The sequence below is a fragment of the Apodemus sylvaticus genome, chromosome 9, assembly GCF_947179515.1.
Source record: "Apodemus sylvaticus chromosome 9, mApoSyl1.1, whole genome shotgun sequence".
Classification (NCBI taxonomy): domain Eukaryota; kingdom Metazoa; phylum Chordata; class Mammalia; order Rodentia; family Muridae; genus Apodemus; species Apodemus sylvaticus.
In genome coordinates, this window is record NC_067480.1 from 73670604 (window position 1) to 73697266 (window position 26663).

General features: G+C 39.0%; 2 protein-coding genes across 3 annotated transcripts in view; one reads left to right on the forward strand and one right to left on the reverse strand.

Annotated features, from left to right (window-relative positions):
• Window positions 1-2108, forward strand: part of Pp2d1 (protein phosphatase 2C like domain containing 1) — a 68287-nt gene extending 66179 nt beyond the window's left edge. Inside the window, exon 3 of the mRNA XM_052191848.1 lies at window positions 1336-2108. Within this exon, the coding sequence (XP_052047808.1) occupies window positions 1336-2108 (773 nt within the window). The remainder of the gene's footprint in view (window positions 1-1335) is intronic.
• A 150-nt stretch (window positions 2109-2258) lies between these two features.
• Window positions 2259-26663, reverse strand: part of Rab5a (RAB5A, member RAS oncogene family) — a 32754-nt gene continuing 8349 nt past the window's right edge. For both annotated transcript variants that reach the window (XM_052192135.1, XM_052192136.1), the window contains 4 exons: window positions 13389-13540; window positions 12563-12685; window positions 10857-10950; window positions 2259-3627 (listed from right to left, as the gene is read on the reverse strand). In XM_052192135.1, coding sequence (XP_052048095.1) covers window positions 3512-3627; window positions 10857-10950; window positions 12563-12685; window positions 13389-13540 — 485 coding nt within the window. In that variant the 3' untranslated portion in view covers window positions 2259-3511. The remainder of the gene's footprint in view (window positions 3628-10856; window positions 10951-12562; window positions 12686-13388; window positions 13541-26663) is intronic.

Consider the following 26663-nt stretch of genomic DNA (forward strand, 5'->3'; position numbering starts at 1 on the left):
TCCATGTTCTTAAAACACACAATGATTCTAAAATCTTGGGAAAAACAAAAAATTCAAACCACTTCTAACAGCATCTTTTAATCTGTTCGGATCACATTTAGACTTCAAGACATTAATGAAGCAAATGTTGCAAACATCACAGTCTTATCTCAACTATGATCATACCATACTGCCATCTCTTACTGTAGATTTCAGTCATCATATGTTGAGTCATCATCTGTGGTTGCCTATTTCCCCAATATAAATTTTATAGAACTTACGGTTTAATTACACATTACAGAAATCTAGGATGGACACTTAACAGTGGAATTTCATCATTCATATCCTAAATACATTTTGGTTTTAACTTTCATCAATCACATACACACACACACACACACACACTTTGTTCATTTATTCATCCATTTATTATTTGTGTGGTTTTTGTGCGCGCGCATACCTGTATATGAAGGTCAGAGGACAACTTGTAGGAGACAGTTCTTTTTACCATTTGAGATCCAAGAATGGAATTTAAGATTAGCAGGCCTGGTTGCAACTGTCTTTACCTAATTTTTTTTTACCATTCCTTAAGAGCTTTAGCCCTTTAAGAGTTTCTTATTTTTATGTGTATGCATGTGGTCCTGCACATACAAGTACAGAGGCCAAGGGCATCAGGTCTCCTTAGAACTGAAATTGCAATCAATCGTGGTGCTAAGCTACATGGATGCTAGTAACTGAATTCAGGTCCTCTGCGAGGAGTATGTGCTCTTTATTGCTGAGTCACCTCTCTAAACCCCACCAAAGTTTTTGTTGTTGTTTGTTTGTTAATTACTTGGTGCTGGAAAGAAAGAATACTTGCTGATGCTACCCTAAAGAGAGTTCAGTTCCCAGCATCCATTTGGGTGGCCCATGGCAAACGCTATTCTGCTCTAGGGGATCCAATACTCTCTTCTGGACTCTATAGGCACCTGCCCTCCTCATGTGCACACTAATTTAAACTTAAAAAAAGCTAAACCCTTATTTGGATATTTTAAAAATCTGCTGAATAGATGTTAAGAAACAGTAAAAAAGATTTTTGGAAGAGTTTTATAAAAAATTAATTTAGAAATTATTTTTTGTGACCTGTAGTTTTTATTAAGTGTTTTAAATTCTACTGGTTATCACTGAGATTTGAATTAGGTGGTTTCCCAGTTCAAAATCATATTTGTACAGTGTTCAGCTTATGTAGTCTAGAAATATTTACATGTCATACTTTTGTGTTTAGCATTAAAACGAATTAGTAAGTTGCATATGTTAATACAAACTGATGATATATTTTTCAATCTCTTTCTCTTAAAAAACAAAATACTTGTTTAGGAAATGTACAAGCAGTCTTATGCAGAAATGGAAAAGGGTTTTGCCTGACCAAGGAACACACTACACGAAACACCAAAGAAAGAAGAAGAGTCCTTTACAGCGAAGCAGTGATCAGTTCAGATGACCCCTATGGCCTCCTGGATGGGCACATAAAAACCACCAGGGGTCTTGGATTCCACGGAAACCTCAGACTAAAAAAGTCCATTATTCCAGTACCACAAACAATTTCTGTCCCTATAGATGATTTATGTCAGTTTCTCATCTTAGCTACTAATGGACTTTGGCAAGTTTTGGACAAGAAGGAAGTCACTGCACTAGTAATCACCTTGTTTCATGCATACAAAGAAACACACGTTCCTGGCCCTAAAAACAAACCCTGGCCATCTAAAGGCCTTCTTTCCTCACCAGACAGTAACATCCGTGTGCTGTTCCAGTACCTGCCTGAAAATGAGGACATTATGTCAACTACAGATGTAACGAAAGGGTTATCTGACTCAATATATACTGACGCTTATCAAGCTGTATCAGCAGAGACATTTCCTACAGAAGTGACCCCTTATGACCCTTGCAACACAAAAGAAAATAACAGCTTACCCGGTTCAGACAGTAAGCAGGAAAGCGAGAAAGAACAATGTATTAAGAATTTCTATAAAGATGCAGCTGAGTACATTGGCTGTGAACTTGTAAGTGCTGCAATAGAAGGTGGTTCCAGAGACAGCATCACTGTTATGGTAATGTTTCTCAATGGAAGTGAGTATCACAGGCTGACATAAAAACATTCCAATGACCTAGAACAGCAAATAGCACTACAAAGACTCCCATGAAAACCATTCCTCAGAACAGGAAGGAAATACAGAAGCTGCAGCTTATATTGTGTATTATGGTGTTTTGCATTCCTTATGTCAAAGACAGAAAACTCAGCGTTGCTTTTTACACCACTTTATTCCAACCTGAGCACCTCATTATAAAACTAAACACTGGTGAACTGTTTTCCTTACTAATTTTGAGTTACTGTAAAATGTACAAGTTCTGCTAGCAGATCAACACTTAAATAGATTAAATCATCTGACACATGGTAGATTTCATATAATGAAAATACCTAAAATAATTAGTGCAATATACTGATTAAAATAAAATGGACTTCAAAAAACAAGGCTTCAAGATTATTACTAATAACATTGTAATACTTATGTTACAAATTGCAAGTACATTTTTTATTATGGTTCTAGCCATGTAAGAACAGCAAAGCCCCTTTCTTTCATAGGGGAGAAAGAAATAATTAGCTGTTTTAGTAACTGTACATTTTGTATATGTTTAGGCAATTCTTAAATATTATAGGAAATAATAAACATATGGAGACTACAATGCAGTACTCTATTTACAGTACAGCTGAAGATCATATTTAAAATAATCAAGTTTGAATGTACATAATTGTTAGTGCACTGACTAATTATGTCCAAAGGGAAGCAGAGCCCCCTCCCTGTTCCAGACAGACCTCTATGTAATAGCCAACAGTGATTAAATAGAAAGCAGATACCTGGTTTGTTTCCACTTTTTAAAGAGAAGCTCGTATGAAGGGACCACTATCCATTAAAATGCACTTATCAGTTTTTATATTCCTAAAATAGGATGGGGTTACATGTGACTTTTTTCAATCAAATTTTAAGAAGTAACAGGACTGAATAAAATTAAGATGTCACCAATATTCCTTCTTTCTGCAGATGTAGGGCTGTTTTCTTGGGATTGCTTTATTAATATGTGAAATGTATACTTTTAAGACAATCAAATTACCATTTGCTTGGCTTTTGTTGCTAAGCATAAATATTTTTAGTCTTCTAAAAATGTTTTTCTAAAGCATACATTAGTAATTTTGAGTATGTCATACCTGACTATTACCCCAGTTTGGAGCCTGGGTGGGTTAAGAGTGGGTCTATACCCACTGGAGATGAACTGTTCCCCTGCACTTTCCCATGGAACAAGTGTACACACAGTTCTCATTTTCCTTTCTACTGCCAGAGGAACACATGCATGTTATTAAAAATTAAGTTCAAAACACTCAAAATAATTCAGTATTAGAAACTTGATTCTACCATAGTCTCTTTTTGGAAGTCACACTGGGCTGGCTAAATGCTCCCAACTCCATGGTTTTTGCCATTTAGGAAGTTCATACTGGAACTCAGTTACTACAACACTGGCTTCTGGCTGGCTGTGCAGGCTCAGTAAGGTCTACTCCTCGTCCTCTGGCCGAGTTTGCGCCTGGATTCTGTGGTTCATTCTTTGGCAGCTTTTTAGCTAGAAATAAAAAAACAAAACAAAACAACAAAAACTGTATTATCCATAGTAAAATCACTGCTTATTTATAGTACTCTCCCACTTGGTTTATTTCCAAAGTTTTATGTGACTGATTGTTTGCTCTTTTCAAATGTTTATTACTTATTAAATGCCAAAAAGCAAAACAATGTGCCAAACAACCCACAAAAATACTTCCCCACAAACAATACCCCTCTCCCCACTGGTTGCTGTACTAAAGGAGTTTAATCTCTTAGTATGTTCGAAGTAATAGGAAGAGGCCAATTGTAGACATGCCATTTAAACTTAACTAGAACTATATATAATTCTTGTATCAATTCCCTTGGAAATCACATAGCTCACTTAATTACTGGTACTTTATGTTGTATTGGGTCCTGTGCTCATTAGGCAAGTCCACTACCATTTAGCTACACTTATACAATCTATTGGACATGGCGGGGCATGACTGTAATTACCAGAATTCACTATGGAGAATGAGAACAATCATTTGAGCCCAGGAAGTTAAGACTAGCCTGAGTAGCATATCAAGACTCCATTTTGAAAAACAAACCCGGGGCTGGAGAGATGGCTCAGCAGTTAAGAGCACTGACTGCTCTTCTGAAGGTCCTGAGTTCAAATCCCAGTAACCACATGGTGGCTCACAACCATCCATAATAAGATCTGATGTCCTCTTCTGGTGTGTTTGAAGATAGTTACAGTGTACTTACATATAATAAAATATATCTTACAAACAAACAAACAAACAAACAAACAAACCAACCCAAGCAAGACACACATAAAATCCAAGTCAATAGACCACAGCTAGCTTTAAAATTTATAAAGCAGCTCACATTATAATAACATTCTCTGGGCTATCACCAATAATTCTAAGAACAAGTCAAGATGTAAACAAATTCTACTAACAGAATCATCAACCCAACCAAACTTGTCCTTTACTGTGTAACCTAATCATCAATTACATGACTGATCTATGACAAACTCTGATTTGATCTACAAATACCAATACTTAATATACATGAATGGCTTTGTGAATTCTGTATTACTAATACTGATTCTGTGGAATATGCTCCCACTAAAAGTTCACCTGCTAGATAAATGGCTTAATCCTGAGGACTAAGCAGCAATACTACTAAGAGTAGTGCTTTATGTCCAATGCCCACCTGAATTCTGGATCTTAGTTCTATTTTGTTTTGTTTTGTTTTCTAGGAAACCTGGGGCTTACATACATATTACAGAAGTTAACTATCTCTGTCCTGCATTTTTTAGCCCTTTATTTTCCCTATTTTCCCATCAATATTATCTTTAGAGTCTTAGCTTCGGGAAGCAGGTACAGTGAACACTGATGTATGGGAGCCACCCTAAAATTACTCTAGAGAAGGTTCTATAAAGTACAATAATGTTAAATGTTCAGTCAGATGTATTTACATGTAATGCCCAGTAAATGAACTAACAATGGTACTAGGTGTGGGGAAGTAGATGGTGAAAGGTAGCTAGGTCCTTGGTTGAGCTCCAAGGATCTTGAAGGGACAGTAGGAGCTTTACCTGCTCCAGTCACTAGCTGTAGCCCCCCACATATTTGGGGACAACAGTCACATAAGTACAAAGCAGATCTCCATGCTAATGTACAAAGAGGCCTGGAGGGCACAGCCAATTAGCTTCCCTTCCCAGACATTCCTCTCTGTAAAAGGTATTTAATCTCAGGCCCACCCTGAGAAGAGGGGTATGGTTTTACACATCCACTTTCCACCATGGCAATAAATGATTCACAACTACAGACTGTCTCTTTTCATCAGGATCCACAGTGGGGAGCCATAGAATGCCTTTGCCCAGAAAGCAGCTGTCTCATCTCCCATAGAAGGCCTCTCTGCACTCCCAGCCATGACCACCATAAAGCCCAAGCCTGCAGTCAAGCCAAGGACTCTCCCTATGGGGCCAGCTGGAACTCCCCATTTTCTACTGGCCCAGGACTAAAACCAGCTCCTGGGCCCCCACTTTGTTCTCAGCTCTTCCCTGGGAACTCCACAGCCCCTGCCTCTTTGAAGGACCTGGGACACCCCTCACCTCCAACCAGCTCTGGCTGTCTGGCGCCTCAGACTGCTCTTTCCCACCACAAGTGATGTTCTGGTGATTTCCTACAATACAAGCCTGGTGTGGCATGGGAAAAGTGCAGTCAAACTTGCCGCATTCTACTTCCCCAGGCTGCAGAGCCCCGTGGTGGGTCAGACTTAGGACCCACAACCCCACAACCCCACAACTAAGGACACTTAAGGTAGCACTGTACACCTATTATAATAACTACCAAGTTGGGTTTTAGAATGAGCATACCTCCGGCCTACTCCTCCATGGACTTTCTATAATCACATCTGACTCAGATGAGGTGGCAGGAAGCGAACATCAGTCAGGACTCTTTTTGTTAATTGGACTGTACCATATTTAATAATATTTAATAATTTGATAAGCTAACTTTATCAAAGAAAGACCCCAATCCCAAACACATGTGTTTGTTTTTCTGTGTGTAACCCTGGCTGTCCTGGAATTCAATCTATAGACCAGGCTGGCCTCACTTGGAGATCCACATGCCTTTGCCTGTCAAGCGCTGGGATTAAAGGTATGTGTAACCACAGCTTAGCTTGGTATTTCTTTATAGAAAGGAAATAGTTTAATTTGAAATGAAATCTAGAAGCTGAGAATAGAATCTAGGTTTTAGGAACACAATACAAACACTATACCACAGAGCTACTTCTGCAGCCTACAAGTTTTAAACTTAAGTCTAAAGTGTAGCCCAGATTAGAATGGTGGCTGCATCCTGTAATTCCAGTAATTGGGAGACTGAGGCAGGAGGATCTGGAGTTCCAGGCCAGTCTTGGCTATATGTGAGACCCTGTCTGAAAAACAAAACAAAACAAAACAAAACAGGTTCAGCTAGTGAAGTGTTTGTTGTTTAAGCATTAAGTTCTGAATTTGGGTTTTTATCAAACCCATAAAAACATGAACATGTAACTCCAGCACTAGAGGTAGCTAGATCATGGAAGAGTAGAGTTTGGGATTTTCAATAGGCTCAGAGTTTAGTGAAATGTTTGAGCTTTAAAAAAATGCGGTAACAGGATGACTCAGAAGGTCAAGGTGCTTGCCACCAAGCTTCATGCCATCAGTTCCACTCCTGGAACCTCTATGATTTAGGAGAGAAGAGCAAAAACTGTCCTGCCTTTCACACTGTTGAGCATGTCCCGCCCACTCCCCCCACAATGCTTAAAAATGAAAGCTGGAGAAATAATGGAAAACATTTAATTGCCAACCTCTGGTTTCCATGTACATTCACATAACAAGCGCCTATATGCCTGTATATATGAAACAAAAGCATAGATTCTTCTAAAGCACAGGTTGAAATCCTACACTGTTCCTACCTTCCAGCCTGGCACATGGCTCATCTCTGTCTAATGTACCAACAGTACATATGCTACCTACTAGCAGCCAGCTTAACTATCAGACTACTTTGCTATCACAGTGTTCATGTTCAGGTAACCTTTATTTTACTTAGAATGATCCTAAAGCACTGTGATGCTCTGGCCAAGGAGAGGTACTATTAGAAGATCTGGTCCTATTTATTGGAGTAGGTGTACACTGTGGGAGTGGGCTTTTAAGACTCTCATCCTAGCTGCCTGAAAGCCAATATTCTGCTAGCAGCCTTCAGATGAAGATAGAGAACTCTCAGCTCATCCTGTACCATGCCTGCCTGGATGCTATCATACTCTCACCTTGATGATAATGGACTGAACCTCTGAACCTATAAGCCAAATAATTGTCCTTATAAGGGTTGCCTTGGTTGTGGTGTCTCGTCACAGCAGCAAAACCCTAAGACAGAAGTTGGTACCAGGAGTGGGGCATTGTGATAGGCCTGACTATGCTTTTGGAAGAATGTGGACTTTGGGATTTGGATTTGGAAAGCAGTGGAATGCTTTAAACAGGGCTTAATGGGCTATCCTAGTAGGAATATGGAAGGAAGACTTTGTTACTAAGAGTGATCTGAATTGTGAGGACCTGGCCCAAGAGATTTCAGTGAAGAATTTCAATATGTGGCCTAGAGCCTGTTTTTGTGGTCTTTTGGTTAAGAATGTGGCTACTTTTTGCCCTTGTCTGAAGAGTCTGCTTGAGGCTAAGGTGAAGAGACTCAGATTAATTGCATTAACAAAGAAAGTCTCCCTATAATCCCAGCACTCTGGCAGAGGCAGGTGGATTTCTGAGTTCAAGGCCAGCCTGGTCTATAGAGTGAGTTCCAGGACAGCCAGGGCTATACAGAGAAACCCTGTCTCAAAAAACACCCAAAGAAAGTCTCAAAAAGCCCAGTAGAGTCTTTGTTCTCTGGTTAAGTTTCATGAAGAGCATTTTGAATAAGAATAGAATTAGCTTAGAAAGGAAAAATATAAAATATATGGTTCAAGTATTAAAGGGGTACCAGGAAGTGAAATGGAGCTGAATCCTCTACTCAAGGATATTAAACTGAATTAAGGGAATAGTGACCTGGGGGTGGGGGTGGGGAAGATTCTATCCCACTAAATATAGATCCAGGCATAGTAGTACAAGCCTTTAATCCCAGGAGGCAAAGACAAGCAGATCTGAGTTCAAAGGCAGGCTAGAAGAGAGCAAATTCTAGGTGAAGAAAAACTTAAAATCCAGGCTTGGTGGACCACACCTTTAATCCCAGTGCTTAGGAGACAGGCATGCAGATCTCTGAGTTCAAAGTCAGTCTATGGAGCAAGTTCCAGGACAGCCAAGCTTAGGCAGTGCAGGAGTTGGAAAACAGAAAACTGGTAATAATGTAATAGAACAAGGGGGGCATGTTCCAGCCACAAGAAGTAGCAGGACTGGGCAGCTTCAGAGTCCAGAATAGAATGCATTACTGGGACAATTGATGCTGGTTACCTGGAAATAAGAAATTAGTGGTGATTAAGAAGAGGCTGGCATCACTGAGGTGAAATCTTCTGGGAAGTGTTCTCTGAGAGCACAAAGAAGCTGTGTACCAGGGCTTAAGCAGTACTTGGTAATGTATAAGAATCACCCGAGTAATACTGGTTTTGAAGGTATGAAGGAATCATGAAGAACAGCTGAGGTTTGTCACTGTGAGAGGCCATAGAAGGCCATTGGTGAAGCCTCAGTTTCAGTTGATGGTCCAGAACTGAGGGGGCCATGCCAAGGAGTTGAGGCTTGGCACAAAGACAGCCTATGAGAGGCTACTAGTTAAGGCTAGTAGCAGCAGAAGTTCCCAATGTAATTGGAGATGCAAGTACCATGTGATGAGCACCAAAACTTGCAGCAGCGGTGGAGTGGATCATCCTGAGCTTAAAGTACTAAAGAGGGCAGAACTGAAGAAGTGACACTAGCCCTTTGAAGGAGTCCAAAAGATCATGTGTGGGTCCCAGACATTGAAACAAGAAGCTGTAACATTGAAGCTGTCTTAGAGACCCCAAGATGTTTGAGATGCCAGAGTCATGGGCTATCTACTAAGGAAAGCTGCTAACAAAGTGAAAACAGCCCAGGAGAAAGACATTTGTTACAGTCAACAAAGATGAAAAAGGAGTTGGAAATCTGAAGACTGCCTTGAAATCAGTTAAGTGATTGGCTGATTCTCAGAAGAGACTTTGCACTTTTAACATTGTTGAGACTACTATTGACTATGGGGACTTTTGACTATGTTGAGACTACTATTGACTATGTTGGACTAAATGTATTTTGCATTATGCTATGTTTAGGTGTGGCCCCGATATTGTCTGGGCAAGCATATGGGGGCCAGGGAGTGGAATGTGATGGTTTGTATATGCTTTGCCCAGGGAGGGGCACTATTTGGAGGTGTGGCCTTGTTGGAGTAGGTGTATCACTGTGGGTATGGGTTTTAAGACTCTCATCCTAGCTGCTTGGAAGCCAGTATTCGGCTAGTAACCTTCAGATGAAGATGTAGAATTCTTAGCTCCTCCTGCACCAGACCTGTCTGGATGCTGCCATGTTCCCACCTTGATAATAGAGTGAACCTCTGAACCTGTAAGCCCCAATTAAATGTTGTCCTTATAAGAGTTGCCTTGGACATGGGGTCTCTTCACAGCAGTAAAACTCTATGACAAACACCAATATAACACTTTCCTCAGGTATGAGAGACTCTTTCTCAAAGCAAGAACTAAATAATCCCACGTTCTAATCCGGCCTTTGATACCTACCAAGTCCAAACTTGAACTCAGATTCAACAAAAACCTCAGGAAAACAATCTTCAACACTGAAGACATATAGTTCAGCAGTACAACACATGGCCTACCATTTTAAGGTCAGGGTTCTGATCCTTTTCCCAGATGGGAAAGTATCTTTGAGGGAAAGGAAAGGGGAGGGAAATCTGTGCTAGTTTTGCTTTTCCATCTCTGTGTGAGTTATGGTGAGTGCATATGATGTATACTTGGACAGAAAAGGCATCAAATTAGAAGGTTTAACACTATTCACTGTTTCAGGCACCCACAGAGTGCCTTGGAATATATTCCTTACAAATAAGAGGCACTACTTTTCAGTAAATCTACCTTTGGAAAATCTACCTCTTATCTATAAGATCAACTATTAATTCACCTCTACTATATAACCCAACATTCACTGAATTCATGAATGAATATAAAATTGACAACGGGGATAGCAATGGGGTTACCTGAGTGGTAGGTATAGACTGTTTAGAAAGTAGGAGGCTCTGAGTTTAATTCATACTATTGGAAGGGGAAAAAAAGTTAAAGAAAGGAGGAGGAGGAAGAGGAAGAAAGAAGGGAGACGGAAAGAGGAAGAAGGAATGAGGAGAAAGGAGGAGAAAAAAAGAGAAAGGAATAGAAGGAGAAAGGAGAAAGAAGATGAGGAGCAGGAGTAAGAAGAATAAAAAACCAAACAAAACATATCAGGGTGGGACCTCCTAACTTCCAAACAACTTTTTTTTTTTTTTTTAAACCTTTCCCAGTTTTGAGGAAGGGTCTTTAGCTCAGGCTGGCCACTACATTCTGCTTCCCAATCAGCCTTTACAGTATTCCTAAGAAAACATTGCTTAGTGAAAAGGGATCTAGAAAGATAGTATAATCAGAAATAAATAAATAAATAAATAAATAAATAAATAAATAAATAAATAAATAAAGGTTTAAGAAGGGTGAGGAACAAACATTCAGTATATTTTGCTTTTCATTAAATATTGTAAATCTTACCTATTGCCATAAATATTTCATTTACATTCATTGACGTCTTAGCTGATGTCTCCATAAATAATAAGCTGTTGTCATCTGCATAGGACTGTGCTTCCTGTTTAAAAAAAAAAAAATCCCTTAAGCATATACTGCATACAGTTTATTTTATAGATGTCCTTATTTGATTTCTATTACTAACAACTGGAGAATATGCTGTGGTAAAGGAAGAAACAATGGGTAGGATAATTTACCATGAATACTTTATCTTAACTTTTTACATATTCTACCCCTATTCATCAGATCTAAGATTAAACCTAGTCACAGTAATAATTGGAGGATAGTATATCATTTTACTCCAAAAATTCTCTTCAATCACAACGGCAATGTTTATTTATTTACGCCTTTTAAAGAGATAAAAGACAGATTTTGTAATAAATATGGAAACCCAATGTCTTAGCACTGGCAACTACTGAATTACAGCCTCATGTTTAATTCTCAATGACATACAACATTAAAATTCATACTACATTAGGAACTATTTCCTTTAAAATTACATACTGTCCTACATTTCTGTCATGCTTTACAGTTTACCTATACTTTTGCCTTTGATCCCCTCAGAACAACTGAGGCCCCTTTGAGCAGTTACAGCACAGGGCCATTTCTGAACAAAATTGAAGCTCTCTAAGATGTTCTGCTGGGGAGTGTAACTGGTTTGGACAGCATAGCTGATTACAGACTTCACATGGCCATCTTTAAAGAAGTTACAAGTGCAAAGTGCTCTGCTTAATACACCATGATACAGTAGCTTCTTCCATCTACACTCTAGCAATGTCATGAAGAGTCCCATCTACATATTAGGCCACAGACAGAGCTTTCAGAGCAAAAGAAATAATTTTAATAAATATAAATAAATATGTAAATATAAGTAGCATTTACTCTATTTTGCAGAAGACATTCTGAATTATCTTAAATGCATACAAACTGGAGGTCTTCAGGAGTATACTGCCAGGCGTGACTCAAGCATTATTATTTTTACATACATACATACATACATACATAGTACACTTATATATTTCTATATATGCCATGTATGTATGTATGTATGGGGTAGGTATGTGCCAGTCAGTATGCATGTGGAGGGAGGTCAGAGGACAATTTGCATTTCTCTCCTTCCAGCACCTGGGTTCTAGGCATAGAACTCAGCCACTTTATGTGCTGAATCACACTGCTGGGTCTCAATTTTTTTAATTGCCTTTTAAGGACAGCTAAGTAAATGTGTGTGCATGCACACACCGTGTGTGTGTGTGTGTGTGTGTGTAGCAATATATGTAGTATATATGTATATAATGTGTATATGGCAGTAGAGGGATGGAAGGTACAGCAGTATTTTCTGCAATCTTCCATTCAGTTCTTTTTGGGAAGAGATGGTCTTGCATAGCCAAGGCTATCCTTATACACTCCCCACCCTCATCCTCTTCTATTTCCCGATATTATGTTTGCTACCATGCATGCCTGGTTTACACAATGGCTCAGAACAGAACCCAAGACACACATATACACTCTAGGCAGGTGCACTCCCCCCTCCTCGTCTAAGCTATATCCCTGACTCCATTAGGAAAAATATTTTACATACTACTGTTTTGTATGTTTTTTCAAAGTCTGTATTTTTAAGGTTTAAAATTACTTTAAAACATAAGATTTTAAGTTAAAAGTAAAATTCCACATACCTGGAAGTCAACAGCTCTTTTATTTGCTAAGTCAGCTTTGTTTCCTGACAAAGCTATCACAATATTAGGACTTGCTTGCCTTTGAAGTTCTTTAACCCAGTTTTTTGCTCTCGCAAAGGATTCCTGTTAAAAGGAAGGAAAAGCTATCTGGCATAAGCTCAAAACAGAGTTAGAAAGCATTCTCTATGAAATAAGGCTTAAAGACTCTAAGGCTTAAAGACTCTAGTGCAGTAGTTTTCAACTTTCCTAATGCTGAAAACTTTAATACAGTTCCTCATATGTGGTGACTTCCAACCATAAAATTATTTTGCTACTTCATAATTGCAATTTTGTTAGTGTTATGAAATGTGCTGTAAAAATCTGATATGCAAGATAGTCTTAAAGCAGCTGGGCGGTGGTGGCGCACCCTGTAATCCCAGCACTCTGGGAGGCAGAGGCAGGCGGATTTCTGAGTTCGAGGCCAGCCTGGTCTACAGAGTGAGTTCCAGGACAGCCAGGACTATACAGAGAAACCCTGTCTTGAAAAAAGCAAATCCAAAAAAAAAAAAGATAGTCTTAAAGCGATCTCTGTCAAAGTGTGGTTAGATCCCCAAAGGGGTTGCAACCCACAGGTTAAGAACCACTGCTCTACTGTGACCCAGTGGGAAGAAAATATTTTAGTACTCTATCATTTAAGGCACTTTCATTTTATATTTCACGCACAAAAGCTTTGGCAGAAATGTTATTACTGGCTACAAATGAATTTCCCCAAAAATCTTTAACCAAATTATAAGTACTAAAAATGATTATTTGAACTGGCTTTAGGGTAGTAAGATTTTATACCCACCTCATTTGTGATATCATACACAACTATGGCTGCTTGTGCTCCTCGGTAGTACATTGGTGCGAGGCTATGATACCGTTCTTGGCCAGCTGTATCCCATATTTCAAATTTTACTGTTGTGTCATCAAGACACACAGTTTGGGTTAGAAAGGCAGCTGAAAAAGAAAATATCTGTAAGTTTATTCTTTTTCTCAACTTTTAAAAAAAGACATGAAGGCCAGGCTGACCTGAAATTCACTGCATAACCAAAGATGACACTGAACTTTTGATCCCTTTGCCTCTACCTCCCCACTGGTGCCACATCACGACCAGTTTATGTGGTGCTGGGGATTGAACCCAGGGCTTCATTGCATGTTAGACAATTGCTCTACCAATAGAACCACATCCCAGCCTACCAACTTCACATTTCAGGGTATTAGAACTAATCTAGAGATTATTGAAAGTAAGTGGGAGGAGCTGACAATGTAGCTTCACAGAGTGCTTGCTTAGCATATACAAAACTAGGTTAGATTCCCAGTAGTTTGTAAATTAAGTACAGTAATGCATGCTGGTAATTCTAGTCCACAAGAAGTAGAGGATGAAGAACTAGTAGTTCAAAGTCAACATTAGGAATATCAAGTTAAATATCCCTCCCCCCAAATCCCACGAAGAAGTACATAGGTTATATATATATACAAACACTATAATCTATCCTTTAATATATATATATATATATATATATATATATATATATATATATATATATATATATAAACCTGTTTCCTAAAACAAAGCCTTTACAGATAGCTAGGCACAAATACATAACTCATTAATTCTTCAGTACAGATGATTGTTAAACTAATACTGCCTCTCCTTTTTAATTAAAAATAATTTTTTTTACAATTCTTTGATCATATTCTTTCCCCTCCCACCTTTCCCAAGATCCTCCCTAACCCCAAATTTCAAGTTTTTGCTCTCAAAAAAGGAAAACCAAATCAAATCTAAACAAATATATCTAGCAAGACAAAGGAAAACCAAATCAAATCTAAACAAATAAATCCAGCAAGACAAAAATAAAAACACACATACAAACCACCCCCCACTCACAAACCACACCAACACCCATGTCTCCCCCCAACCAGAACAAACTAAAGTGTAAAAACAAATCATGGAGTTCATTTTGAGTTGGCCAACTACTCTTGGACACGGGGCGTCCTGGAGTATGGTTGCTATTCCCCAGTGTCACCCCACTGGAGAACTTTTTTCCCTGCAGGTATCAACTGAAAATAGCTTCTTCATTGTCAGGGGTAAGATTTTTCCTTTTCCTTGTTGGGGCTGTGTCTGATTTGAACATGTACAGGTCTTATATGTTGTTAGTCTGTAAGTTCTTATGTTCTTTTAAAAAAAAATGGAGGTGGGGGCGCTGGAGAGATGGCTCAGTGGTTAAGAGCACTGACTGCTCTTCCAGAGGACCTGAGTTCAAATCCCAGTAACCACATGGTGGCTCACAACCATCTGTAATGGGATCTGATACCCACTTCTGGTGTGTCTAAAGAAAGCAATAGTGTACTTACTCATATGCATAAAATAAATAAATCTTTAAAAACAATTTTTTGGTTTTTTAGGTTTTTGATTTTTTTTTTCTGAGACAGGGTTTCTCTGTGTAGCCTTGGCTGTCCTCAAACTCAGAAATCTACCTGTCTCTGCCTCCCAAGTGCAGGGATTAAAGGTGCACATCACCACTGCCCAGCGGTTTTTGATTTTTTTAAGATTCATTTATTTTATGTATGAGTGTTCTAACTGAATGTATACCCACATGCCAGAAGAAGGCATCAGAACTCATTATAGACTATAAACCACCATGTGGTTGCTGGGAACTGAACTCAAAGTCTCTGAAGTGCACCTGGTGCTTTTAACTGTGAGAATCAAAGTTTAAATTCAGGTCATTAGACCTTCTCTTATTATAAAATAATTTTTTTAAGACAAACCCTTCACTATGTAACCCTGGCTGGTCTCAAACTTAAAGATCTGTTTGCCTCTGCCATAGGAGTGCCAGAATTAAAGGTGCGTCATCACACTTGTACTGGCTGGTTTTGTGTGTCAAATTGACACAGGCTGGAGTTATCACAGAGAAAGGAGCTTTTAGTTGGGGAAGTGTCTCCATGAGATCCAGTTGTGGGGCATTTTCTCAATTAGTGATCAAGTGGGGAGGGCTCCTTATGGGTGGTACCACCTTTGGGCTGGTGCTCTTGGGTTCTATAAGAGGCCGAGCAAGCCAGGGGAAGCAAGCCAGTAAGAAACATCCCTCCATGGCTTCTGCATCAGTTCCTGCTTCCTGACCTGCTTGAGTTCCAGTCCTGACTTCCTTCAGAGATGAACTGCAATGTGGAAGTGTAAGCTCAATAAACCCTTTACTCCCCAACTTGCTTCTTGGTCATGAAGTTTGTGCAGGAATAGAAACCCTGACTAAGACAATGCTCAAGGGTCATTTTTATGTATTTATTTTGTGTACTGATCTATGTGAAAGGCTGATGGGAGGCAAACTTAGCCCTCTGCAAAAGTAGTACACACTTTTTTCTACTGAGCCATCAGTTCTTCAATACCCACCTTGCTCATAAGTCCCCCCCCCACCCCCAGACAGGGTTTCTCTGTATTGCCCTGGATGTCCTGGAACTCACTTTGTAGACCAGGCTGTCCCTGAACTCAGAAATCCACCTGCCTCCGCCTCCCAACTGCTGGGATTAAAGGCGTGCGCCACCACTGCCTGGCAATAATTTTATTTTACCTTTTCCTTTTCCTGTCTTTTTTACTTATCTTGATAGTCTAACTATGTATGTAGCTATGGGTGTACTGGAACTCGTTATGTAGACCAAACAAAAAAGCAAAACAAACAAAAAAAATGGGACTGGAGAGATGGTTCAGCAGTTAAGACTATTTCTTGGTTCTTATAGTGAACCTGGTTTCAGGTCCTAGCACCCACATGGCAGCTCACAATCATCTGCAACTCGTTTCAGGAGATCTGGATTCCCTATAACATCAGGTTACATGCAGTCTAACATTCATATCATAAATCTTTAAAAGCATTCTGTGTGCCACAGAATCAGGTGGCAAAAATACAGGTCAGAGGGCAATTTTCAGGATTTGGTTCTTTTCTTCTACTGTGTGGGCTATACTGATTGATCTTAGGTCAGGCTGTGTGGCAAGAACCTTTGTTTTTATTCTGATTCCAATTTCAACAAACAGTACGTGACTATATTAAAGAATACTTTACATTTAGTACGGAGATGCAAGCCTGTAATCCCAGCATTTATTCACTGGAAGCAGAAGAGTCATGAATTTGAGCCTAGCCTGGGCTTAGATCCATACATAAACATAACATTTGTAAGAACTTGGTCCATGAATGGAGCTTTATGTTCTTATGCTTTTGAGAAAACTCCAAGAAAACAAGAGTCTTGTGACCTCAGTTTCTTAAAAAAACGGAATTGTTCTTGGATTGTGTTAACAAGTCCCTCCCAGCTGTACCAGAGAGGACTGAGTTTACTTTAGTTGATTCATTACAACTGGCTATTGTTATTTGTTTAAATGCCTCAATGTAAAGTTAATTAGTTTGTTTTAGACAGAGTTTCTCTGTGTAGCCCTGGCTGTCCTAGACTCAACTCTGTAGACCAGGCTGGCCCTGAACTCAGAAATCCGCCTGCCTCTGCCTCCCAAGTGCTGGGATTAAAGGCTTGCGCCACCACTGCCTGGCAAGTTTTTTTCTTTTTCTTTCCACATGCATCCTGCCCTTGTGATCTCGGGAGAACTTGAACTCATAAGAACTTTACTCAGGTGATTTTTCTTGACCCCCAGGGTACAAACTGCCTGTTGCTCTCAATAAAGTAGCTGTCTTCAGACATACCAGAAGAGGGCATCAGATCTCATTATAGATGGCCATGAATCACCATGCTGGGAATTGAACTCAGAACCTCTGGAAGAGCAGTCAGGTCTTAATTGCTGAGTCATTTCCCCAGCCCATATTTTAAAATCTTAAAAAATAAATAAAACCAGAACTTTGCTATGTAACTAAATATGGTTGGCCTGTAACTCCTTACAAAGACCAGTCTGGCCCTAAATTAGATATTCACCTGCCTCTGGCTCAATGCTGGGATTACATTACTTTACCCAGTAAAGACAGGGAACAGCACAGATAAATGATGTGGGTGGTGGTACATACCATGTAATGTCAGTTCTTGGGAAGTACTGACTCAAGTGTGAGGATAGTTTGAGTTCCAGGCCAAAATAACAACAAATTAAATTAACCTCCCAAATCGATTACATTAACAGTTACAGGTACTTACAGGAATTAAGTCAAGATTCCCATAGAAACTAGAAGTGTTCTAAGGGAGAAAACTTATGAAAAGACAGGAACCCTTTAAATCTCAGTCATTAAAGATTCTTCTGGTTTTATAACTATATTAATAATCACATTACAGAAATAAGTTCAGGAGCAAACTTTTGAAGACATCTACTACTGGACTGTAACCTGAAACTGCAAACAGAAAAGTGAGAGGGTTAAATGTCTAACATTGGAGCTGGGGACACAGCTCTCAGCAGTAGGGTGTTTTGCATAACTTACAAAGACCCTGGTTTTGTCCCCAGCACCAAGGAGGGAAGGAGGGAGAGAGGGAAGGAATGGGAGAAAGAGAGAGAGCACACGCTGTGTATTTGTGTGGTTAAGAAAGAAAACAAAAAATGAAATTGTAAGGTACAAAAGAAAATACGATAAAGAACATTGAGAAATTTTACCATTAACAAATAAAATAGAATAGACATATGACTATTATACAGAACACTGAGGAAGCTCTTCTGTTAAGATGTTACAGTAGATTGTATGTTCCAAGAGATCTACCTACATTATATGGTGTCACACTACAATTTTCTTACCTGGCACTGACACTGTAATTTGAGCTTGGCCATAAAAGTCTTTAGCTTCTACATAATTCTTTCATAGCACTTATGCTTAAACTCAGCTATTATTTGGTTGTCAAGGAAAACTATCTTGAATTAAGTGTAAAAAGGCACACTGCTACAACTGAGTTCAATTCCCAGGATCCACATGGTGGCAGGAAGAGAACAAGTGCAAGTCATCCTCCAATCTTCATACATGCAACCATATGCAAACATAATTTGTAAAATAATGTATAGCTGTAAAAGCTGTAAACCGGAGGGGGGCCAGAAAATCGGAGCCTCGATGGACAAACAATGAAGTTAGGTATCTTGGAGACCCACTGGAAACCTTAACTCCCTAGCTCTTACCCCCCCGCCCTTTCTTCTTTTAGGCAAGATGTCACTAAACAGTCTTGGTTGGCCTGGAAAAGGCATACTCCATCCCACGCAGCCCTTTTACCTTCTTTTTCTAAGACAGAGAAGTACTTTCACATTATTTTAACTGACACTCAAGTAACTTTCAAATATTTAATTACACAGCATAATGTTTGTCATGTGCACTGATTTTCTAGTCTCAACTGCTTGCAAAACAAAAAACAAAAAAAAAAAAAAAACCCAAAAACCCAAAAACCAAAACTACCACCACCAAAGACCCCAACCCACCACCAACAAAAACCCCACATGGGCAATTATACAACAGTTGCACTAAAGGATCTGCTCTGAATTAACTGTAAAAAACCAGGCAACTTATGGAAGCTAGTGCCCTTGGTTTCTTCACCTATAAAACTTAGTGTTTTTATACAGCCATGCTAATGTACTGATGAGACTTGGAAATGTGTGATCTAAGTCCCATGAGTGGACATGTCTTAATAGGTCAAATTGTTTCTATAAAATAACATTTTTTTTGAAATTTACAAATTAGACACAAATGCAATATAGCTCAAAAATGAACTATTTCATGATGTTTTGTTTTACAAAGATAAAAAGAGTGCCACTCCCCCATCTCTGTCATTTCAGTAGCCAGAACTAAAGAGAAGCATGATTTCAAAGACAGTCCGGACTACACAGTAAGACTGTCTCAAAATAAAGGGAAGAAGGGGAAAGAAAGGAGGAAAAAAGAGAAAGAAATCAAGAAGGGAGCGATGGGGCTAGATAGAAGTTAAAGAGTACTGGCTGCTTTTCCAGAGGTTGTGAGTTCAATCCCCAGCGACCACATGATGGCTCACAACTCTCTATACTGGGATCTGATGCCCTCTTCTAGCATGCAGGCATACATGCAGGTAGAATACTAAATACATAATAAATAACTTTTTAAAAAAATAAACCTTAAGGAAGCAGTGGAGAGATTTGTAAAGTACTGTGATTATCTTCAAAGCCCATTGATATGACTGGACCTAAAAAAAAAAATCTCAGCTACTCGTAGCTGAGGGAAGAAGATTCTGCTCTTAGAATTCAAGTCTTTCTCTAAGTGATAGTGAGTTCAAAGACCCTGTCTTAAAAACAGAGAGGAAAATAAGGTGGGCAGGGCTATAATTCTGAGGTAGAGTACTTGTTTAGTATGGGTAAAACACTAGGTTCAATCCCTAATGTTAACAATACATAAAGAAAAAAGTCTAAGACATGATACCAACAAAACTCTCTTTTTGATGGGTTAGCAATTAAATAGCTAGAGTTTATGCTTCTTACATCACCACAGCTGATAATTACAAAAACCCGGTCCAGCAGCAAAATGGCCATGGGTGTTTGGCACACAAGCCTGATAACCTGAATTCTATCCCTGGAGCATATGGCAAAAGGAAGGAGTTAACACCCACATACATACCATGGCACTCAAGTACCACAATGACACATACAAAATACAATTATACAAAATAAAACAAACAAACAAAACCCCAAACCTACCAAATAGAGCTAAGAATGTAGTTTAGTTTAGGTGGTAGTTTGCATTATCATATACTAACTTGTAGGCTCAGTCCCCAGCACTGAATACTCAGTTGCCCCTAATTCTAGCACTGGGGAAGTAAAAGTAGAAGGAATAGCTCATAGCTACACAGTGAACTCAAGGTCAGCTTGGGCTATAAGAAACTGTCTCAAAAACAAATCAACCACAAAAATTTCTTGAATTACTGTTTCCTTTTTTGGGAGACATGACTTCAAACTTACTACATACTTAAAGCTGGTGTTGAACTTACCTTTTTGCCACCTTCCAAGTGCTGGGATTATAGGCATGTACCATTCATTATACACAGGTAAAACATGTGATTTCAAGTAGTACAGTGTTTGGAAATAGGGAATGAACTTCAGACAATCTACTATGCCCCAGTATACAACAGAATGGTCAAGTGAACCAACAGAGGCAGTTTACTAGGTCCATGGTTAAGTTATTCTGCTGAACATTTTCAAATATTTGATCAGTGCCAGCTCCCTAACCCTAACAACACCAAGACAGGGCAAAATACTAATACTTATGGTTTATAATAATTCTTTGCAACTAATTTTAAGAGGATACAAAAGATAAATAATTAGCCATATTATCTATGTATATGTGTGACTGTATCTTTTGTGATACTGGGGGTGGGGGTGGGGGACTGAAACTAAGACCTTATGAAGGCAAACACTTTACCACTGAATATAGCCTCAATATTTTTGTTTTGTTTTGTTGTTTTGTTTTTGAGACAAGAATCTGTTGAGTCCTGGCTGTCCTGGAATTCACTCTGATGAACAAGCTAGCTGCAAACCAGATCTGCTTGCTTCTGCTTCCCAAGTGTTGGAGTTAAGTGTACACCATTGCATGCAATTTAAAAGAACCCCTGGGGCTGGGAATGTAGTAGCACTGTGGTAGAGCACTAGCCTAGTCTACATGAGGTTCTTGGTTCAAGCTCCAGTACCATAAACAAAACAAAATATCAGCAAAAGGTGTTCTTTGGAAATCTTTATCCAGTTTAATACTTCATTTATACAATATGTAAACAGGGCCGAAGTGTTTCATAGGATTGTCATCAATCCTATTCAACATTTCAATTAACCAGAGAAAAATTTGAATGTATAACTCAGAGGACTGATACTATAGCTACTGCATCATCATGATCTCCTTAGATCCTGAGTGGCACAAACTAATATAAAAAATCAAATTTATACCAACATCTAATACAACCTACAAACCCATGGGCATTAAGTTCTAAGAGGAAATAATTTTACCCATTAAGATAATATTCTTTCACTTAAAACTAAGAACACTATACAGTATTTTCAATACAATAAACAAGGTCTAGCTCTCAAGAAGACCTAGAGTTCAGGGCCAGTCTGAATTACCCTTGTTTCAAATAATAACTCCCTTTTCCACATCTGGGTCTTCTTATCATTTTATTTAAAAGCAATTTTAACAAAAACCGGGGCGTGGTAGTATCACATATCTGTAGTTCCAGAAAGTAGTGGAGGCAAGACAATCAGTTGAGACTAGCTTTAGCTACACAGTGAATCTGAGGCCAACTTGCTCTACATAAGTGTCTATTTAAACAAACCCAACCAACTAACCAGTACCATTAACACTGTGAAAGCTGAGTGTGGTGGCATACCTCAGGAGGTTGAGGCCAAACTGCTGTGAGTTCCAGGCCTGCTTGTGCTACAGAAACTCTGTATCAAAAACCAAAACAGATCTTTGCTACCTGCAGGGGCAGAAAAGCATCACTAGGTACTGTATTATCATGAGCTTAAGATCTCTGGGGGTGCAAACCACCAGGGGTCTGCCTGTGCCCAGGACCTGAGCACATAGGCGGTTCGTCTGTCAGCCAGCCGGTTGTGGGGCCTGTGTCCTACGTAGAGAGCAGCAGAGGGAGTGACTCCCCGCAGCCATCTTCGCTGCCTGCCAGGGCAGAAAAGTATCATTAGGTACTGAATTAAGATCTCTGGGGGTGCAAATAACCTCCAGGAACCTGAGCACATAGGCGGTTCATTTGCCAGCCAGCCTGTTGTGGGGCCTGTGTCCTATGTGAGGATCAACAGAGGGAATGACTCTCCACCACCATCTTCGCTCCATGACAGAGCAGTTGGGGAACACCTGTTCACTGAGACAACCCAAGTATAACATTGCTTGAGGCAAGACTCAGCAGGGCTCCAAAGGCACAAAAGAGGAAGGCAGCACATCAGCAATCTGTGCCAGAGGAAACCCAGTCATCCAATGTCTCGGAAATAACCTTAAAGGTCCACAGGAGGTTGAAGCACCAGCCAGTGACAATAAGACCATCTAATACCAGTGAGAACCAGATGGCTAAAGGCAAGCGTAGGAGCCTTACTAACAGAAACCAAGGCATTATGGCAGCATCTGAACCCAATTCTCCAACAACAGCTAGTCCTGGATACCCCAACACACCAGAAAAACAAGAGTTGGATTTAAAAATCACTGGTCAGGATGCTGTTAGAGGAACACATAAAGGACATAAATAAATCTCTTAAAGAAATTCAGGAGAAAAATGATTAAAAGCTAGAAACCCTTACAAGGGAAACACAAAAATCACTTAAAGAAATTCAGGACAATATGGGTAAAAAGATAGTAGTCAATAAGGAGGAAATACAAAAATCACTTAAAGAAATACAGGAGAACTTTGATCAACAGGCAGAAGTCATGAAAGAAGAAACACAAAGATCTCTCAAAGAATTACAGGAAAACACAAACAAGCAAGTGAAGGAACTGAGCAAAAATATCCAGGATCTAAAAACAGAAGTAGAAAGAACTAAGAAATTACAAAGGGCTTTGGAGATAGAAAACCTTGGGAAGAAATCAGGAGCCATAGATGCAAATATCAACAATAAAATACAAGAGATAGAAGAAAGAATATCAGATGCCGAAGGTACCATAGAAACCACGGACCTAACAGTCAAAGAAAATGCAAAATGCAAAAAGCAAAAAGCTTGTAACCCAAAACATCCAGGAAATCCAGGACAAAAGATTATAGGCAACTTAATCTTTTATAGATGCCCATGAATATACAAGAAGCCTACAGAACTCCAGACTGGACCAGAACAGAAATACTTCCTGTCACATAATAATCAAAACCTGAAATATACTAAACAAAGAATACTTAGGGCAGTAAGAGAAAAAGGGCAAGTAACATATAAAGGAAGACCTATCAGAATTACACCAGACTTCTCACCAGAGACCATGAAAGCTAGAAGATCCTGGGTAGAGCTCATGCAGACTCTAAGAGAACACAAATGCCAGCCAAGACTACTATACCCAGTGAAACTCTCAATCACTATAGATGGAGAAACCAAGATATTCCATGACAAAACCAAATTTACACAGTATCTTTCCACAAACCCAGCCCTACAAAGGATAATAGGGGAAAAACACCATTACAACGAGGGAAACTATACCCTGGAAAAAGCAGGATATTAAACTTCTTTCATCAAACCCAAAAGAAGATAACCACACAAGTATAAAATTAACAACAGAAATGATAGGAAGCAATAACCACTATTCCTTAATATCTCTTAACATCAATGGACTCAATTCCCCAATAAAAAGACATAGACTAACAGACTGGATACGTGGACCCTATATTTTGCTGCATACAGGAAACAGACCTTAGTGTCAAAGACAAAAACTACCTTAGAGTAAAAGGCTGGAAGACAATTCTACAAGCAAATGGTCTCAGGAAACAAGCCAGAGTTGCCATTCTAATATCAGATAAAATTGACTTTCAACCTAATGTCATAAAAAGAGACATGGAAGGATACTTCTTGCTGGTCAAAGGAAAAACCCAACAAAAAGAACTCTCAATCCTGAACATCTATGCGCCAAATGCAAGGGCACCCTCATTCATAAAAGAAACTTTACTAAAGCTCAAAGCACACATTGCACCTAACACAATAATCGTGGGTGACTTCAACACTCCACTCTCCTCAATGGACCGATCAGGAAACAGAAACTTAACAGGGACACAGTAAAACTAATTGAAGCTTTGGACCAATTGGATTTAACAGATATATACAGAACTTTTTATCCCAAAGCAAAATAATATAATATACCCTTTTCTCAGCACCTCATGGTACCTTCTCCAAAATCGATCATATAATTGGTCACAAGACAGACCTCAACAAATATAAGAAGATTGAAATAATCCCATGCCTCCTATCAGATCACTATGGAGTAAAAGTGGTCTTTAATAACAATAAAAACAACAGAAAGCCCACACACACATGGAAACTGAACAATACTCTACCCAATGATACCTTGGTCAGGAAGAAATAAAGAAAGAAATCAAAGATTTTTTAAAATTTAATGAAAATGAAGGCATAACATATCCAAATCTATGGGACACAATGAAAGCAGTGCTAAGAGGAAAACTCATAGCTTTGACTGCCTCCAAAAAGAAATTGGAGAGAGCATACACTAGAAGCTTAACGGAACAACTGAAAGCCCTGGGACAAAAAGAAGCTAATTCACCCAGGAGGAGAAGAAGACAGGAAATCATCAAACTCAGGGCTGAAATCAATCAAGTAGAAACTAAGAGAACCAGACAAAGAATCAACAAAACCAGGAGCTGGTTCTTTGAAAAAAAAAAAAAAATCAACAAGCTAGATAAACCCTTAGCCAGACTAACCAAAGGGCACAGAGACAGTATCCACATTAACAAAATTAGAAATGAAAAGGGAGATATAACAACAGAAACTGAGGAAATTTCAAAAAATCATCAGATCCTACTACAAAAGCCTGTACTCAACACAACTGGAGAATATGGAGGAAATGGACAATTTCTTAGACAGATATCAATTACCAAAATTAAACCAGGATCAAATAGATCATCTAAACAGACCCATAACCCCTAAAGAAATAGAAGGGGTCATAGAAAGCCTTCTGACCAAAAAAAGCACAGGACCAGATGATTTTAGTACAGAATTCTATCAGACCTTCAAAGAAGACTTAACACCAATACTCTTCAAACTAATCCACAAAATAGAAACAGAAGGAACACTACCCAACTCCTTCTACAAAGCCACAATTACGCTGATCCAAAACCACACAAAGATCCAACTAAGAAAGAGAATGTCAGACCAATTTCCCTTATGAATATCGATGCAAAAATATTCAGTAAAATTCTTGCCACCGAATCCAAGAACACATCAAAATGATCATCCACCATGATCGAGTAGGATTCATCCCAGGGATGCAGGGATGGTTCAATATATGGAAATTCATCAATGCTATCCACTATATAAACAAACTCAAAGGGGAAAAAAAAACACACACATGATCATTTCATTAGATTCTGAAAAAGCATTTGACAAAATTCAGCATCCTTTCATGCTAAAAGTCTTGGAAAGGACAGGAATTCAAGGCCCATATCTAAACATAGTAAAAGCAATATACAGCAAACCGGTAGCCAACATCAAACTATATGGAGAGAAACTTGAAGCAATCCCACTAAAATCAGGGACTAGACAAGGCTGTCCTCTCTCTCCATTATCTTTTCAATATAGTTCTTGAAGTCCTAGCTAGAGCAATTAGACAACATATGGAGGTCAAAGGGATACAAATTGGAAAGGAAGAAGTCAAACTATCACTATTTGCAGATGATATGTATACTTAAGTGACCCAAAAAAACTCTACTAGAAAACTCCTACAGCTGATAAACTACTTCAGCAAAGTGGCTGTTACAAAATCAACGCAAGCAAATAAGTAGCCTTTCTATACTCAAAGGATAAGCAGACTGAGAAAGAAATTAGGGAAATGACACCCTTCACAATAGCCACAAACAGCATAAAGTATCTTGGTGTGACTCTAACCAAACAAGTGAAAGACCTATATGACAAGAACTTCAGATCTCTGAAGAAGGAAATCGAAGAAAACCTCAGAAAATGGAAAAATCTTCCATGCTCATGGATTGGCAGGATTAATATAGTTAAAATGGCCATCTTGCCAAAAGCAATATATAGATTCAATGCAATCCCCATCAAAATCCCAACTCAGTTCTTCATAGAGCTAGAAAGAGCAATTCTCAAATTCATCTGGAATAACAAAAAACCCAGGATAGCTAAAACTATTCTCAACAGTAAAAGAACTTCAGGGAGAATCAGGATCCCAGACCTCAAACATTACCACAGAGCAATAGTGATAAAAACTGCATGGTATTGGTACAATATCAGGCAAGCAGATCAATGGAATAGGATTGAAGACCCAAAAATGAACCCACACACCTATGGTCACCTGATCTTCGACAAAGGAGCTGAAAAAGATAGCCTTTTCAACAAATGGTGCTGGTTCAACTGGAGGTCAGCACGCAGAAGAATGCAAATCGATCCATTCTTATCTCCCTGTACTAAGCTCAACTCCAAGTGGATCAAGGACCTCCACATAAAACCTGACACACTGAA